General features: G+C 48.0%; 1 protein-coding gene across 7 annotated transcripts in view; it reads right to left on the reverse strand.

Annotated features, from left to right (window-relative positions):
• Positions 1-18552, reverse strand: part of PTPN6 (protein tyrosine phosphatase non-receptor type 6) — a 191984-nt gene that overhangs the window by 48194 nt on the left and 125238 nt on the right. For all 7 annotated transcript variants that reach the window (XM_069243049.1, XM_069243042.1, XM_069243048.1 and 4 more), the window contains 2 exons: positions 6492-6623; positions 1477-1631 (listed from right to left, as the gene is read on the reverse strand). In XM_069243049.1, the coding sequence (XP_069099150.1) occupies positions 1477-1631; positions 6492-6623 (287 nt within the window). The remainder of the gene's footprint in view (positions 1-1476; positions 1632-6491; positions 6624-18552) is intronic.

The raw sequence follows: 18552 nt of genomic DNA on the forward strand, positions 1-18552 counted from the left end.
GGAGACGGCTTGGAGCCCTGACTTTCATTACACTGGGGCAAGAGACAGCTTGGAGCCCTGCCTTTCATTACACTGGGGCAAGAGACAGCTTGAAGCCTGCCTTTCATTACACTGGGGCAGTGCTGAGGGGCAGGAGACATCTTGGAGCCCTGTCTTTCATTACACAGGGGCAGGGCTGAGGGGCAGGAGACAGTCTGAAGCCTGCCTTTCATTACACTGGGGCAGGGCTGAGGGGCAGGAGACAGCCTGAAGCCTGCCTTTCATTACACAGGGGCAGGTCTGGGTGGCTCACCGCCGGAATATAGCTGTAAAGGAGACATGAGTAAAAGTCAAGACTTTAGGGGCATGAAAGACGAATAGAGGGAGGACGCTGCTAGGTCCAGAAAAGGAAAGCAAAAGTTGCAAAGAAAATACGTGGACAGGTGGGGGAGAAGCCTGGAAGACTCTCACCCAAGGATGGCAGGAGAGCGGATGTGGGGACTTCATGGGAGAGAAGCGACTTGGCGGGGGACAGGGAGACGAAGACATCTTGTAGAGGATGTACAGAGGCGGAGGATGTGGGAAACAGGCAACAGTGGAAGCATGGCATGAAAGGAAAAGGTGGTTGATGCTATAGAGTCCGCACATCCGTAGTTATGATTTTTTATGGACTTTGCCATTTATTGTTTGGACTACCTTCTGGTGTGCTCTGATATTTTGTTCAGTGGATGCATGGCAAGACTTGAAAGGAATGACTGGCGAATCCGGGTCCGGGGAGCAGAGGAGGACCAGGCATCAGCACATGGAGCGAGGGAGGGATGCCCAGCCGAGGGGAGGTCCAGAGGCCAGAGGATGGGCGGGAGAGGGCTGTGCCCAAGAAAGGGCAGCTCCAGTGAGCGATGGAGGACTAGATTAGGTCATTTCTAAAGAACGGAGAATGAGCAGACAAAATGCAGCTCCAGAGGGCAGAGGATGCTCAGAAAAGGGGAGCTTCAGAGGAGGACCACGACAGGCAGGTCCAAGGAGCAGAGAACACCGGAGGACTGAGTGTGGCCGACAGCCCACGGTGTAGAATCCACAGAAATATCCTAAGAGTGTGTAGAAGCCAGAAGAATATTACTGAAGAAAATAAATAGCATTCGCCCTAAAACAACAGCGAGAAACCTCACAGAGGAGGACAGGCAGGAATGTGGCTGAGATGAGGGTCCGCACTCAAGGTACAGAAGCGACGTTGCTGATGGGATAAGATTTGCAAATGCTGGTTGGGGCTGTAAAACACTCATCTTTACTAATCTTTGCTTGTGCATTTTTGTTGATAAATTCTCTTTCACGCACGTTTGGCTGTGGCCATCAAGTAGTCAGATGGGAGAGCCAGAGTATTCCGGACGAACTGGCAGAGGGAACTGCACAAAGGCAAAGCTTTGAGAGAAGTGGTGGAAACTAGGCGGGACAGGGGATCCACAGGTACACGTGGGTTCGCCCCACCCTGGTCAGTACCTGCAGTGCACGATGATGGGGCCAGCGTTAGGCTCCTGCTCCTGCACTCGGTTGATCTCATCCAGGAAGCTGATCACTCCGCCGGGCTCTCCGGGCACGCCGTGGTCCGGCCAGCTCAGGAACTGGTAGTGCCAGATGTCCCGGACTTCATTCTCCTGGAGTAAAAAAAAAACAAGCGTTTGGCAACATCAATAGGTTTGACTTAATACCTCACTGTACATGCTCTCTGCCACTCATCTTTGCATTCATGTATCCATTCATCCACGCACTGACAGTCTTCCATTCATTCACACATCCACCCACAAAAACACACACCACGTAAATACTCATATAACAGATAAGTAAAAAGGAAAAAAAAGAAAAGTGATGCAGCTTAACTGTGGCAAGCACGTGCTTGCTTGCTATAAAGAATAAGTATAAAAAAATAAACATAGCATACAGCGGCGACTTTGCAATGGTATTGTGTATGATGAGTTACTGGTGTACCAATCCATGGTGACTAAAAATAAACAAGCATTTGCAATGCAATGGGTATCGCATTTCCTGGAGTTAGAGCGATAAGTGTTGTAAACTCCTACCTGACTTTTCTTGCCACACAAATTAAAAGGAAAAAGCGAGCTCGATCGCGTTATGTAAAACACAACGCAATCGCACTGAAATTGAAAATGAAAAAAACGAGCGCGATCGCGCTCTCTGAAAATAAAAAAGATAAAGTAGTCCAGAAACCACGCTGAAAACATGGAGCCTCGTATGTTTTCAGTAGTTGGCCGGTGCACTCGAGGAGGGCTAAACACTGGAAAAGGCATGACGTTTGTATGCCTTTCACAAATGAAATCAAGCAGATTTTAAAAGGAAGCCCACGAACCAATGAAAGTGACAGGCGTGACATGGGAGTGGCTAAAAGCCCAAAGAGAGATTACAACAGGGACGGGGTGCTTGTGCGCTCGACCCTAAAAAGAGAAGGAAAGATAGAAAAGGGATTTATAAAGCAGAACATGTAAAACTAAAGGTCTAGCACTGGACCACACTCAATTTCAAGCTGATGCACACATGTGATGAGGCAACAAAATGCTACTCAGATGGCAACAGAGGCAAAGGCTGAAGTAGGCTGCCCCACTGCCCCATGCTATGGAATGTCATTAGCGGAATCAGATTGTGAATGACACTCAAGCAGACTAATGCCTGAGAGGGCAGACGCAGAGGTCCTCTGTATTTATAATCATGCATTTTTTTTGTTCCTTTTTTTAATTACAAGATCCTGGCATACTGGTAAACCTGTCAGGCCTCATCAAAAACGTTTTTAATACAAGTACTAAGCACTAAGCACTAAGTGCTTCACATAAAGCGTAACAAGGATTCTCAAATGCAAAACTGCTATCCACAAGGCTTGCCAAAGGGCTGTAACAATCACCAAAACCATTGATTACTACACTAATGTCTTGGATTCCATGTAACCCAATTCCAGTGTACAGTTTTAATCCAGTGTAATAACACCCACCCGTAAAGCTGTACTGTCTTTAGCATTTAGCATCTGTTTTTCACCATATTTAGGGCAGCCCAACTGCCTTTTAGTTTTTGTAATAAAGAGATCAGACATAGGGCAACTGACAAAACTGCTTCAGATTACCCAATAAGGTCTGTAGCTTTCATCATTTGTGTGTCACTATAAACAAGCATGTGCTTTGCCACAAGGCAACCACCGGATATATATGCATGTAATTATCAATATGTACAAAATTAAAGTCGGCAAACTCTTATGCAACCCTTCCTGAGCAGGCATTAGAAGGATTCTCACTGTGCACATATTCTACTGAGAGTGTTTGCTAGAGGAGTTACCAACAACAATGCCTTGTGGTAATCTATGAGGTTACCTGTAATAAAGTATATAAGTACAGGCTTAATCACCTTTAGTAATAATCCAACTTAAAAGACCTATACACGTGCTTTTTACTATAAATAAGTCAGGCCTACTGACTTTTTTTTTTCACAATGAGCCAGTTTGGGCTATATAGTTTATGAATGGCTTGTCACCATAGCAAACTTAGGCTTACTGTATTGAGGATAACCTTTCCTACAAGGCAGCCATCAGGCATACTGTCCTAAAATTAAAATTTGAAAAGAAATTACATTTGGCAAACATATACACAACCTCTCCTAAAGGGGTCTAAAAAGAAATATCACAGTGCAGATCTCTTACTCCTAGGATTTGTCAACATCCAAACCCCTGTGTACTAAACTAGTGTGTGAGATTCCATGTAACAAAAATAACTATCTAAAGCATTAAAATATGCAATAATTATCTACGCTTAACGGCCTATTGGCATTAACTCATGGTTTTCATAAAATATAGGTTGGGCCTACTGCCTTTGTATTAAACTTCCATAATAAGCAGATCAGAAATATGGCATCTGACTTAATTTTCCCCAAAAACCATTCAAGTCTACAGCCTTTGTCACTGGTTTGTCAGAAATAATCAGCTCAAGTCTGTTGTAGGGAAGATAAGCTTTCCTGGAAGGCAACCACTGATATACAGTTATAAATTACAAACGTGTGTAATAATTACAGTTTGCAACACAATATATACCTCCTACTGGATGGGCTTAATAAGGATTCTCAGTCTAATTCTTCAACCCCAAGAGTTTGCAGATGTATCTCAATACCTGTATACAGGCTTTTCCACATTGTAATAAAAATCCAGCCATATAAACCTGTTGACTTCAGCATTTCTTCACAATAAGTACAGCAGACCTACTGCCTTTGTCATAACTTTTCATAATAACAGATCAGACCTATGTTATCTGAGAAATGCATTCATGCACTTGTTACCAAAACACATTCAGACCTACTGCCTTTGTGATAACTTTTCATAATAACAGATCAGACCTATGGTATCTGACAGATGGCATAATTCACTTGTCACCAAAACAAATTCAGATCTACTGCTCTGAAAACAGGCTTTCCAACAAGGCATAAAGTATTGTTTTTCCGCTGAAGCCCAGTACCTCTAACCAATCAAATGCTTGTGGAGACTCATGTAGGAGGCGCCAAAGCCCTCTCAAGTAAGGCTTATTAAAGCTCTTTTTCTATTGGCTGCATGAGGTCTGTCAAGCCAGAGCTAAAAATGCACTAAAATAAATAGATTATTCTGATCTTGACCTCCTTTACAGCTGCTAGCTTAAAAACCATATGCGTTACAGACCAACTATCCTGAAGGAGTGGATGCCACATAAAACAGCTCCAAATTTACAGTTGAAAACTGCTTACTAATTAGCAAATGTTGGTCCAGTAAATAAAACAAACATCTGTAATACGTGGGACCATTTTAGGTACATAAAAGGCATTTACTTTGTAACCTGGTGGTAGTTTTGATTTTCGTGTGAAAACCGAGGGCCAACTAGCTGCACGCTGACATCGAAGCCAACCTAAGTGGTCTGACTTTGTTTCTGTCATGTTCTACCCCCAGGCTTCAATCACGTGAGATCAGCCCCGTGGAGTATTGATCTCTCACCTAATGATATTGGCTACTTGAGTATACCCTGCATGCTCATCATAGTGCCTGCATTGAACTGCGTGAGGAACTAGTTCAGAACTAGCGCTCTCTCTGCCCACTCCTGCTGGTTCCCTCCATTGTATCTCGCTCCAATCGGTGCACGCTGCATGCATTAGGAATTTAAACCCACACCTATTGGCTTTGTCAAAGTTGGTGTACCCCTTAACTCAACCCATAGCAAACTTAAGCTTTAATATATATTAACCAACAAATCTTTAAAGAACTTTTGTGAAATCCTTTATTTGTGGGCACGCCTTTCAGCGCGGTTAAGTTTGCAATTGTTTCTAACTGTGAATCCCACACTTAGGTCAAGGATGTTTCTACAGCCCAAATTACAACAAACTCTATTTTCAGTGGCACTGTCCCTAAGCTCTGACTCCAAAACACTTTAGATGCAAAGTCTACGGTAATCTCCCATTCTCTCTCAGATGATTCGGTGCAAATTTTATACCATATTTACGCATGATAATAGTTATGCTCTAAGGGCCATATGTACGAACACATTTTCCCATAGACACAGAATGGGCAAAACCCTTTGATAAATCTGGCCATAAGTGACTAACTTAACATTTCTAAACCTGTTTCCTGATTAAGTTTCATCCACAAACTGCAAAACTCTTTATACATTTGTTATCATTCCTCCAACCACCTAAACATTACTCTTTTCTTATCCAACCATCTCATACTAACAGCCTTACCTGCAAAAGAAATTGTACAAGGTGTTAATTAAATTCTGCCATACTGAGGAACATTTCCAATGGTTCTATGTCTGCAGTCACTGGCACCTTCTCACTAACACCTACTTGGGTTTTACACACAAGATATCCAGCAGAACCTTTGCTGAAGGAACACTTCTTTCTTCCCTGAACAGGACGCACTCTTAGAACTTATGGACTCCAGGAACCCCCTAAATAACTGGGGCATCACTTGCTGGAAAACAACAGCCAATCACACCAGATTAAATGGCATGGGACAAAATCTCAACGTAAACTCTGGCGTGATAAAAGTGGCCTACGGGTTTCACCCGGAATGGAGACTGAGTTGAGGATCCAAACGACGAAGAAGAAGCCAAAGACGCGAGCAGCACAGCACACCTAAAAAGGTTGAGCGTCTCCTTCATGTTCATTGGAATATGTCCAAGCCAATTCCCCCTATCACACTGCACCAAATGTGACATCCAGAACTAGACACAGTACTCATAACATCAGCTCAACTCAAGCACTGCCCAAAATCTCCAGATGAAGCCCAAAGCTGAACACATTCCTGCAATGTGACTTCCATACTGAAAGGTCCTCCAGAGCTATAACTAACAGCCAAGATGAGACCTCCAGCAACTGGACACTACACTCCAGGTAACATCTCCAGGTCTGGACAGAGGATTGTAGATGGATCTTTCTGCAGTGGAAACGATAACTCAGCAAGAGACAGGGTATCATTTGTTTTGTGAGACAGGAAGCACACTTACGTTACATAGCAGCGACACTCGAAGACGTCGGATCTTGCAGTCCATTGTTGTGTGTTCCTTCATGTTCTCTACAAGATAAGGTCTAAACTCTTTACTACAGTCCTGTTCTGGCCAGTAAGGGACACACTTGTTCTGTGAGGAAATAAAAGAGGTGGTCATTAGGAGAAAACTGGAGAGCTAGAAATAAAGTGAGGGTGGGGTGTGTGTGAGAGAGAAAGTGAGGAAGTAAACTATCAGAAGAGGCATAAAGAGATAAAAAAAAATAAAAAAAATATACTGGCAAAGAAAGAAAGAAAGAGACATCCTAGCCAAGAGTGGAGAAAGAGAGAGAGAGAGAGATAATAAAAAGAAAGATGTTTAAAAAAAGGAAAGACGAAAGAAGATAAAAAGAGGAAGGGACAATTATAGAAACAGCTGGGTGGCACCTCCAGAGAGTGGTTTGCTGCCATGGATGTGGGCACAAAGAAATCCATTTTAACCCTGGTGCCAAATTCAAGGATTCAGGAGCGGCACTGTGATGAATGTAAAAAGTGTGACAACAAACAGTACAATAACAAATTACTTATGGTAATACAGAAAGAGGTACTGCTCTCACTTGAAACATTTATTTATGTTGCCTGGAGTTTGCATCCTGCATTCTCCCTTTGGTGTGTGGCGGGCTCTAATAGCACTGTAGCCCTCCTGCCTTGGGCTATAATGATGTTAAAGGCCCTCTCCCTCATTATAGGCCCTGGCGTGTGGATTGGGCCAAGAACTCGGAAGGAGGGCCCTTAAGAATCCTTACATTGTTGGGCAGTGGGCTGGCATTCTATAGCAGTCCAGCTGGGGTGTGGTTGATATGCTAATGAGGTCTTCTCCATGGCGATTAGGAAATAGCACTGAAAGGTCTTTTGCCTCACTAAATATGACGCCCATTTAGTGACTTGGCCAACATGGCCTGTATGAAGAAGCTAGGTGTTGGAAGAAGGTGCTTAGGTTTCTGGCTGAGTTAACGGTGGTTGGGCCTAGCACGGCTGGGCAGGTGAAACTGAGGGGTCAGCCTGGTTTAAAGCCAACGGAAATCAGTGGTGCAGGAACAATTTTCAGAGTGGGTATGCTGCCATCAGTGTTACATCTTTGAAGTCATATTCAAATCCACGCTTCACACATTAATCAAGCATAGCAAACGACCCACGCCAGTTCAGCAGGAAAGTATTAAGGGTGTTGTATATAGCTAGGGCGCATTTTGAAGAATACTGTATCAAATTTATTACTTTCATCAATAGCACACTTTACATTGAAATGGAGACAAAAATCGCACAGATGTGCAGTTTTACTGATAATACGTTAGCGCACAAACGATAATGTGGGAAAACTGGATTTCAGCAAATATTTATCATTTGTACATCACTAAGGGCCAGATGTAGCAAAGGTTTTTACCCATTCTGTGTCTATGGGAAAACGTGTTCATACATATGGCCCTAAGTGTCTTGATTTGTTTTGATCCTATAAAAATATTTGTTTTCATCACACTTGAGAGAATTACAAACATGTCTGCTTTTCGAACTGCTGATATATTTTGAAATATTTGTACAGTTCATTTGCAAGTACTTACCACCTACAGTCTCTCCCTTTACACTCTATGTACCCCGGCAGGATTTTTTTAATAGTTCACCTTACAAAATGCTCCAGCTTTGAAGTTTGGGAAAGAAAAGTAAACCCTAATCTCCGTGTTATAAGAATAAGCAGCCATGTGTCAGAAGACATAGCCTAACCTTTGATCTCTGTCTTTGAACATACCACAAATGGGTTAAGATAAAAACAGAAATGAAAGTCTTCTTTATTGATCAGTCACTTTCAGAATCCCCACATGGCTATTTTCAGCAACCCTACTTCCAGAGCCTCTGATGGAAAGGTTAATCATGGATGTGTAACGGTGCTATAGTCCAGTGTGTGACCCATTCTATCCCGAGGTTCTGATCGCTGTGGATTTATCCTTGCTTGAGTCCGGCACTCAGGGCTCTCGCTCAGGCTGTAGGATAGAGGCAACATCACCAAAGCAGCTGCTCTGAAAACTTCCAAACGCCTTTCCAGAGGACAAAATCTGTCTGACGATATATAGTGCCTCCAAGCACTCGTGTGCTCCCTGGCAAGGAACTGCACTTCTGAATATTGACCCCCAAAATACTGCGGCACAAGAAAATCAAGGACATAATATCAAGGGACAAAATATCGAAAGGTAGGTGTACAGAGGAAAGCAGAGATGTACTGTTCCTAACCCCACTTCCACGAACGTTAAAGCGATGCATACTGCAAAGGTACATACTTAAGTACAACAAACCTAGACTTATCTTTCAGTATTTTCTTTTTGTGTTTTGCCTTGTTGATATTCTGTGGTCTATGTTTAGGGTGCACACCCTGGCGATGCACAGGTTGCTGACCTGCGTTCTGAGGCTCATACCAGGCTGCCTGACTTTATCCAGTAGAGCTGAGCTCTCTCCAGTACATGCTGCCCCGTATGTGGAGGTGAATCCATGCCAGCCAAGCAGGGGGAAAGGTTAGTCCCTGGCCAGTCTTCTTGGAAGAATGTGCTTTCATCTCAACTCAGACCTCATAAGGTGAACTCAGCCATCGTTTGGTCCTTCGAATCATCTCACTCACTCCCTTCACTGGAATGCAGTAAGTGCCCAGTCTCACTTACTTTCAGGAAAATAGCCAAGCACTTCCTCTAGATGGGCCATTTTTAATGAAGGATCACAGCCAGAGGATGTTTCATCCTGTCACCTGCTTGGGCATGTGCAGTTCCCTTCTGTTCGGAGCCTCATTTAGAAGACTCTTTACTATAACAAGTTAATTTGTTGCTGTTTGGTGCCCTCTTGTGGTCGGTTGTAGTGATGACATTAATCGGCGGCATACGGCGAGCCTGGTTGACGATTTTACACAACTGATAAATCGAGCAAAAAAAAACACAAAAAAAACCAACCACACCTGATTCTTAGATCAATTTTTATCATTCGAGGCTCGGGGGAGGGAGAGGGGGTGGGGCACGGCACTTGGGGTGGGGTTTAGCGATCAAAAAAAATATATATTATACTAATAATAAATAAAAAAAACTGTTTTGCCGTGCCACCACCGCACTGCTCCTCAGCTGCAGGCCCAGGCTCCCAGCCTGCCCTGAGTCCAATCCTAACACTGCTTTCATGCTGCTGGCAGCATGAAAACAGCAGTAGGATTGGACGGAGTGCCCTGGCTGGGCGCTCCGAGGCAGAGTGGGGTCCTCTGCCGGCTCTCTTCAATCCGGCACTGGGATGACGGACTGGACAGAGCCTAGTGCGCATGTATGTTTGGCCGACCCAAGACAGCTGGCCAAACATACATGCGCACTGAGGTTAAGTGCACTCTGTCCCTGTCACGCCCGTGGCCCTCCCCCTTTTGCAGTAAAAACATAATAAACATAGTTTATTATGTTTTTACTGTAAAAGTTTTGTAGCTGCTGTTGCTGGTGGGGTGGTGACGCACCTTTGCCATTGCGGGGGAGCTGCCCCTGATTTGTATTTAGGCAGAGCTGTCTGTTCACATAATTTTACATTAATTTTTCATATCAATTTTTATTTGTGCAGAACTGTCCACATAATTTCACATTAAAGGACTAAGGCTTGTTGTGGAGCTTAGAGGACAGGGTACTTTGCTACAAATGTGGTGGAGTACCGTGCCTATCAAACCCGCAGTCTACCTGCCCTATTATTAGTTGGAGAGAACATAATACTCCGTCAGCTGTGACCCCTGTCTCTTCCATCAGAAAACTTACTCTGATGGGCCAACAGAGGGAACTCCAGGGGCTGCGAGGGTCATTAATTTTTTGGTTTTTCGAAAACAAACTCCAGTTTTGGGAGTTGGCTTTTTAAAAATAAAAAAAGTTTGGTGTGTTGACACCTGAAATACAAGGGCCGAACACCAAGCTTGCATTGCTTTCAGAAGAAATGTGATGGCAGCGGTTCCTCTGCAAGTGCAGATATCACCGCTGGGCTTGTGGGGATCTCTAAACATAGCAGGGAGCGCTCCGTCAGGGTGGCAGACGTAATGTCCACCACCACCCTGATGGATGGCAGGCTGACTGCCCATCTTTAAACTAGCATCCAAATCGGGGTGCCCTACGTAGGTTCAGAACTGTCAAACGTACACTGTGGAAAATACTTCCATTAAAGTTTCTTGTATGTAGATTTATCTTATGTACCTATCCTGAAATTCTGACAAAGATCCAGTCCTCCTAAACCCTCGCTGAACACGCCCAATCTGAATGACCCCATATGCAAGCAGAAAAGCAGGATCTAACACAGAGCTTTATTCTCAATGATCATGACAACAGCCATAAAAAACTTCAGACTGAAAATGAAGCAAAGGGAAATCAGTCTGAGTGTTGTGAATAGGCAAAAAAAAAAAAAATTAATCAATCAATCAATCACTGGATTTGTAAAGCGCGGCTTCTCACCCCAGGGAGTATCATGCGCTGTGAGTTGTTGCTGCGAACTGGTAGCTATTTCTCAAAGAGTCATGCATTGAGCTTCCTCCTAAAGTTTAGGAGGGTGTGAGTGGTACGTAGGTGGGAGGAGGGGGGGTTGTTCCAGATCTTGGCGGCAAGGTAGGAGAAGGAGAGCCCTCTGCTGCACAAACTCTCAGGACTTGAGCAAGGGTGATGGTTGTAGAACGGAGTTCCCTGGTGTACTGGTGGAAGGAAATTCTGTGGTTGATGAGATTGGGTCAGATGTTGTGAAGGGCTTTGTGTGAGAGGGTGAGAACCTTGAATTTGCACCTCTTGTGCATGGGCAGCCGGTGAAGAGCTCTGAGGTGAGGGGTGATGCAGGTCTGCCTGGGAGGTCCAGAACAAGTCTCGTCACTGCGTTCTGGATGGTCTGGAGGCGGTGGAGTAGTTGGACGGGGAGTCCAAATTAAAGGGTGTTTCCGTAGTCTAGTCTGCTGGCGATGACGGCTTGGGTTACCGTACTTCTGGTTTCGATGGGGATCCATCTGAAGATCTTCCATAGCAAGCGGAGGGTGTGGAAGTTGGAGGAGGCCACAGTGTTTGTCTGTCATTTGAAGGGGAGTTTGCTGTCGATGATGATGCGTAGATTGTGGGTGTGGTCAGTCTGGGTTGTCTGAGAGTGGTGGGCACCAGAAGTCATCCCAAGGGGAGGTATTGTTTCCGAAGATGATCACCTCTGTTGTGTCCGTGTTCAGTTTCAAGCAGTTGGATTTCACCCATGCAGTGATGTGGGTCATAGTGTTGCTTAAATTGTCTCTAGAGGAGGTGTGGTCTTCAGAGAGAGAGAGTATGAGTTGATTGTTGTAGGCGTATGAGATAATGCTGAGTGTGGGAATAAACAATCTCAGCTAACCGCGTCACATAGGTGTTGCAAAGGGTAGGGCTGAGTGAGGATCCCTGGGGGACGCTGCATATGGTGCTCTTTGGATCCAAGGTAAAAGGTAGGAGGCAGAATCTCTGGGTGCGTCCTATGAGAAAGACGTGGATCCATTTGAGGGCGTTGTTTCGGATCCCGATGTGGTGGAATCTGGGTGTGAGGGTGTAGTGGGAGATGGTGTTGAACGCAGCAGAGAGGTTAAGGAGGACCAGGGCCGCCTTCTCTCCATGGTCGAGGAGGGACCTGATGTCGTCGGTTGCAGCAATAAGGGTGGTCTTGTGCTGTAATTGGTGCAGAAGCCGCTTTGGGAGGTATCCAGTAGATTGTGTCTTTCCAAGGGTTTATATAGCTGTTGGTTGATGGCGTTTTTCCAGAATCTTAGCTGGGAAGGAAGCAGTGAAATAGGGCAGAAATGTTTGAGTTCGCTGGGGGCGGTGGACGGTTTCTTAAGGGGTGGCTTCACCTCTGTTTGCTCCCAGGCTTCGGGGATGGTGTCAGTCCTGATGAAGTGCTGAGGATGGGGGATAGGATGGTGTTGATTTCCTTCTGGCCCAAGTGGAAGATGTAGTGGAGGCATGGGTCGTTGGGCGAACCGGAGTGGTTCGACGCATGAGAGCTGCTGTTTCCTGGATGGAGAGAGGCTTCCAATTGGTGATCAGGTGGCTAGGAGAGTTGCCTGACTGGGTCAGTAAGGGTTCGATCCTGGTGGGTTGGAGGTAAACGTTTTGGTTGACGGCTGTGATTTTGGCATGGAAGTAGTCAGCTAGTGAGTCGCAGAGGCTTTGAGATGGTTGGATTGTGTTTTCGGTGGCTGCTGGGCAGGAGAACTCTTTGACGAGCAGTTGGTGCTTTCCTTGATGTGGCTGAGTAGGGCGACCTTTTTTGCTTCTCTGAGGCAGAGGTGATTTTTGTTCAGTAGTTCTTTGAAGGTGGTGAGGTCTGCTTGATCTCTGCTTCTGCGCCACTGTCTTTCTAGCCGTTTGCATTCTCTCTTGTGTGTGCAGAGTTCGGTGGTGAACCACCTTGCGGGCTTGCAGGATCTGCTGAAGGTGGAGTTACTTGTGGGGGTGCCTTTGTTGATGCCAATGAGGATCCATTTGGATCCATTGCAGGCATCTTGCTCAAAGTTGCAGGAGAGGATGGGTTTGCTGGAGTAGAGGGTGGTGGTCTATTGGGTCTCTGTGGTATTTCCCCATCTGCAAGGGGGGTGGCTTGTGTGGTGAAAGGCTCCGGTCTGCAGGTTATGGAGAAATGTACCAAGTGGTGGTCTGTCCACGTGCGCTCCGTTGTGTGGGAGAGATTAATTTTATCGCTGGCTGAACAGATGGGGTCCAGGATGTGTTCCGCAGTATGTGTGTGGGGCTGGTGACTAGTTGTTTGAATCCGTTGATGCTTAGGTTGTCCAGGAGGTTGGTGGAGTTGTGGTTGTTGGTGTCAGCTAAGTGGAAATTGAGATCTCCTAAAAACATGTAGTGTGTCGAGTCGATGGCCTGGGGGGCAATGAAGTCGACGATGGCCTTGAAGTAGGCCAGACGTGGTCCTAGGGGTCTGAACCCGAGAGTTCCCCTTATGGTTGTTCTGGTGTCGATTTGAATAAGGAAGTCAAAGTGTTCCATGAGGTGAGATGTCTCTTCCTTGAAGGTGGTACGAGGCAGGCTGTCCTTATGCATGATGGCAATGCCTCCTTCATGCTTGTTCTGGTGGTCTTAGTGAATCAGCTTGTAGCCTTGCGGGGTGGCGCAGGTGATATCGGCAGACGAAGCTGGTGTGAGCCAGGTCTCAGTGATAAACATCGGGTCTGAGCTGAGGGTAGTTATGGTGTCCCATATTTCTGTAGCATGTTTGCAGAGTGATCTTGCATTAAACAGTATGCAGTGGAGTTGTTTCTCAGGCTTGGATGGCGGCTGTGGGGGCCCGGTGGACTTATCGGTGTTGCAGATGAAGTGGCACAGGGGACAGGTGAATGGTCCAAGTGTGGACCAGGGGGGAGGTGATGCAGCAGTTGTTGTCTTGGTTACTGGGGACAAGGTCCCAGAGCTCACCAGAAGAGTATCGGCAGATAGTGGGAGAACCAGGGTTTCTGCCACTGGGCGCAGTCCAGGCACGGATGAGCGCAGACGGGCTTTTCTTTGGTGCGCCTTCGGTAGGCCACCAGCGGACCCGCTGTGCATTCGTGCAACGACCATCATTAAGTAGGCCCTGTGGTGGGAGGGGCACATTGGGAGGAGGGCGGGCTGGAGGGGGAAAAAACGTCGGAAAGAAGATGGGGCCAAAACACACAGCACACAGGGGCACAACAGGTGAAAAAAGAAAGGAGGGTAAATGTACCAACATGCAATCTGCTCACAGCAGAGTTGGCAGAGCAACCAAACAGCGAGGAATCTGCAGTGTCCAGTCCCCTGGAATGGCTGAGTGTTCTGGTGCATGGAATGTTCTCTGTGTGGAGAATGTGCCTTTTCCCATATTCCACTAGTGTCTGATGCAAGGATCGGAGAGGACCGGGAGGCCGAGCTGGAAACCTCAGTAGTTCCTGGTAGGGTTTAGTGTTGGCTGAGTACATGACCTTTTGTGTAACTTGAAACAGCAAATACACTCACTCTAGAACACTTCTACCACTGCAACATACAATAACATACACTAACCCCTTACTAAAAGAGAGCTCATCCTTAATGCCAAGACAATGGCCTGATCAGCAGCCGCACCTCATGGCCTAGCAGATATGGCACTGTCAGCACTTCCTGCCATTCCCTCATCCCTAGCATACAAGACGCACGCTACACTTCCTGCCTCTCTCTCATCACTAGCAGCCATGGCACTCTCTGCACTCCCTGCCACTCTGTCATCCCTAGCAGACAGGGCACTATGCACTCCCTGCCACTCTGTCATCCCTAGTAGACAGGTCTCTCTCTGCACTCCCTGCCGCTCCCTCATTTTTAGTAGCCAGGGCACTCTCTGCACTTCCCGCCGCCCTCTCTTCCCTTGCAGAGCTCTCTCTGCACTTCCTGAAGCGCTCTCATCCCTGAAAGATACAGCACACTCTGCACTTCCTGAAGCGCTCTCATCCCTGGCAGATACAGCACTCTCTGCACGAACTGCAGCTCCCTCATCCCTGGCAGATAGGGCACTCTCTGCACTTCCTGAAGCGCTCTCATCCCTAGCAGAAAGGGCACTCTCTGCACTTCGTGACACTCCATCATCCCTAGCAGACAGGGCTCTCTTTGCACTTCCTGCCTGTCTCTCATCCCTTACAGACAGGGCACTCTCTGCACTTCATGCCACTCTCTCGTCCCTAGCAGATAGGGCACTCTTTGCATTTCCTGCTGCTCTCTCATCCCTAGCAGACAAGGCACTCCGCACTTCCTGCTGTTCTCTCTTCCCTAGCAGACAAGGCACTCTCTGCACTTCCTGCCGCTCCCTCATCCCTAGCAGACAAGGCACTCTCTGCACTTCCTACAGCTCCCTCTTCCTTAGCATATAGGACACTCTCTGAACTACCTGCCGCTCTCTCATCCCCAGGGATCTCTCACCCTAAGCTGACAGGGCACTCTCTGCACTTCCTGTTGCTCTCTCATCCTAAGCAGGTAGGGCACTCCATGCACTTCCTGCCGATCTCTCATCCCTACCAAGAGGGCACTCTCTGCACTCACTGATGTTCTATCACCCCTAGCAGGCAGGGCAATATCTGCACTCCCTGCCGCTCTCTCATCTCTAGCAGACAGGGCACTCCCTGCTAAATGCTCATCCCACTCTCTGCACTTACTGACGCTATAGCATCCCTAGCAGACATGGCACTCTTTGCACTTCCTGCCGCTCTCTCATCCCTACCAGACATGGCTCTCTCTCTTGACTTCCTGTCACTCTCTTATCCCGAGCAGATATGCCTCTCTGTCATCCCTGGCAGATAGGGCACTCTCTGCACTTCCTTCTGCTCTCGCTTCCCTAGCAGACAGGAAACACTCTGCACGTCCCCTCGTTCGTGCAGCCCTAGCAGACAGGGCACCCTCTGCATTTACTGACATTCTCTTATCCCTGGCAGTCATGGCCTCTCTGCACTTCCTGCTGCTCTCTCATCCTCAGCAGAAATGCCTCTCTGCACTTCCTGCAGCTCTTTAATCCCTAGCAGAGAGGACACTCCCTCTGTACTTCCTGCAGCTCTTAAATCCCTAGCAGACAGGGCACTCTCTCTGTACTTCCTGCAGCTCTTTAATCCCTAGCAGAGAGGGCACAATCTCTCTCTACTCCCTGCAGCTCTTTAATCCCTAGCAGAGAGGGCACTCTCTCTGTACTTCCTGCAGCTCTTTAATCCCTAGCAGAGAGGGCACTCTCTGCACTCCCTGCTGCCTTCCCCCTCCCAGGGATGACAGCAACCGATCTGATATTTAGGGCGTATGTTGTCAGGAAAGCGCCAGATTTAAATGTGATTTTATTTTGGTGGCTGAATCTTTGCACAAAAGCCTAATTTTATGAAGTTTATAATTAATAAAAGTGTATTTGGGGCAGAAGAAGTAAAAAAGAGGGGAGACAAAAAAAGAGTCAGAAGTGGGGTCGAGACAGAAACACCCAGAAAGGGGAAGTGAGGGCGAGAGAGAGGGACACACTCAAAGGGGAAGAGAGGGCGAGAGAGAGGGACACACTCAAAGGGGAAGAGAGGGCGAGAGAGAGGGACACACCGGGAAAGGGGAAGTGAGGACGAGAGAGAGGGGGACACACCCAGAAAGGGGAAGTGAGGGCGAGAGAGAGGGACACACTCAAAGGGGAAGAGAGGGGGAGAGAGAGGGACACACCGGGAAAGGGGAAGTGAGGACGAGAGAGAGGGAGACACACCCAGAAAGGGGAAGTGAGGGTGAGACAGAGAGGGGCACACCGAGAGAGAGGGACACACCAGGAAAGGGGAAGAGAGGGTGAGACACGGAGGGACACACCGAGAAAGAGAGAGAGAGAGGGACACACCAGGAAAGGGGAAGAGAGGGCGAGACAGAGAGGGACACACCGGGAAAGGGGAAGTGAGGACGAGCGAGAGAGGGGGACACACCCAGAAAGGGGAAGAGAGGGCGAGAGAGAGGGGGACACACCCAGAAAGGGGAAGAGAGGGCGAGAGAGAGAGGGACACACCCAGAAAGGGGAAGAGAGGGCGAGAGAGAGAGGGACACACCGAGAGAGAGAGACACACACCCAGAAAGGGGAAGAGAGGGGGAGAGAGAGTGAGACACACCCAGAAAGGGGAAGAGAGGGCGAGACAGAGAGGGACACATAGAGGGACATACCCAGAAAGAGGAAGAGAGTGCGAGACAGAGAGGGACACACCGAGAGAGAGAGGGACACACCCAGAAAGGGGAAGTGAGGGCGAGAGCGGGAAACGCCCGAGAAAGGGGAAGTGAGGGCGAGAGAGGGAGAGGGACACACCCAGAAAGGGGAAGAGAGGGCGAGACAGAGAGGGACACACCCGAGAAGAGGGAAGTGAGGGCGAGAGAGAAAGGGACACACCCAGAAAGGGGAAGTGAGGGCGAGAGCGGGAAACGCCCGAGAAAGGGGAAGTGAGGGCGAGAGAGGGAGAGGGACACACCCAGAAAGGGGAAGAGAGGGCGAGACAGAGAGGGACACACCCGAGAAGAGGGAAGTGAGGACGAGAGAGAAAGAGACACACCCAGAAAGGGGAAGTGAGGGCGAGAGAGAGGGACACACCAAGAAAGGGGAAGAGAGGGGGAGAGAGAGAGAGGGACACACCCAGAAAGGGGAAGTGAGGACAAGAAAGAGAGGGACACACCCAGAAAGGGGTAGTGAGGGCATAAGAGAGGGACACACCAAGAAAGGGAAAGTGAGGGCGAGAGAGGGAAACACCCGAGAAAGGGGAAGTGAGGGCGAGAGAGAGAGGGACACACCCATAAAGGGCAAGAGAGGGCGAGAGAGAGTGGGACAAACCCAGAAAGGGGAAGAGAGGGCGAGACAGAGAGGGACACACCGAGAGAGAGAGGGAGACACCCAGAAAGGGGAAGTGAGGGCGGGAGAGGGACACACCCAGAAAGGGGAAGAGAGGGCGAGACAGAGAGGGACACACCGGGAAAGGGGAAGTGAGGGCGAGAGAGAGAGGGACACACCGGGAAAGGGGAAGTGAGGGCGAGAGAGAGAGGGACACACCGAGAAAGGGTAAGTGAGGGCGAGAGAGAGAGGGACACACCCAGAAAGGGAAAGTGAGGGCGTGAGAGAGAGGGACACACCCAGAAAGGGGAAAGGAGGACGAGACAGAGAGGGACACACCCAGAAAGAGGAAGTGAGGGCGAGAGAGAGAGGGAAACACCCAGAAAGGGGAAGAGAGGGCGAGACAGAGAGGGACAGAGAGAGAGAGAGAGAGGGACACACCGAGAAAGGGGAAGTGAGGGCGAGACAGAGAGGTACACACCCAGAAAGGGGAAATGAGGATGAGACAGAGAGGGGCACACCCAGAAAGGGGAAATGAGGACGAGACAGAGAGGGACACACCCAGAAAGGGGAAGAGAGGGCGAGAGAGAGAGGGACAGAGAGAGAGAGGGACAGAGAGAGAGAGGGACACACCGAGAAAGGGGAAGTGAGGGCGAGACAGAGAGGGACACACCCAGAAAGAGGAAGTGAGGACGAGACAGAGAGAAGAACACCCAGAACGGGGAAGTGAGGGTGAGAGAGAGGGACAC

The sequence above is a fragment of the Pleurodeles waltl genome, chromosome 7, assembly GCF_031143425.1.
Source record: "Pleurodeles waltl isolate 20211129_DDA chromosome 7, aPleWal1.hap1.20221129, whole genome shotgun sequence".
NCBI classification, from domain to species: Eukaryota; Metazoa; Chordata; class Amphibia; order Caudata; family Salamandridae; genus Pleurodeles; species Pleurodeles waltl.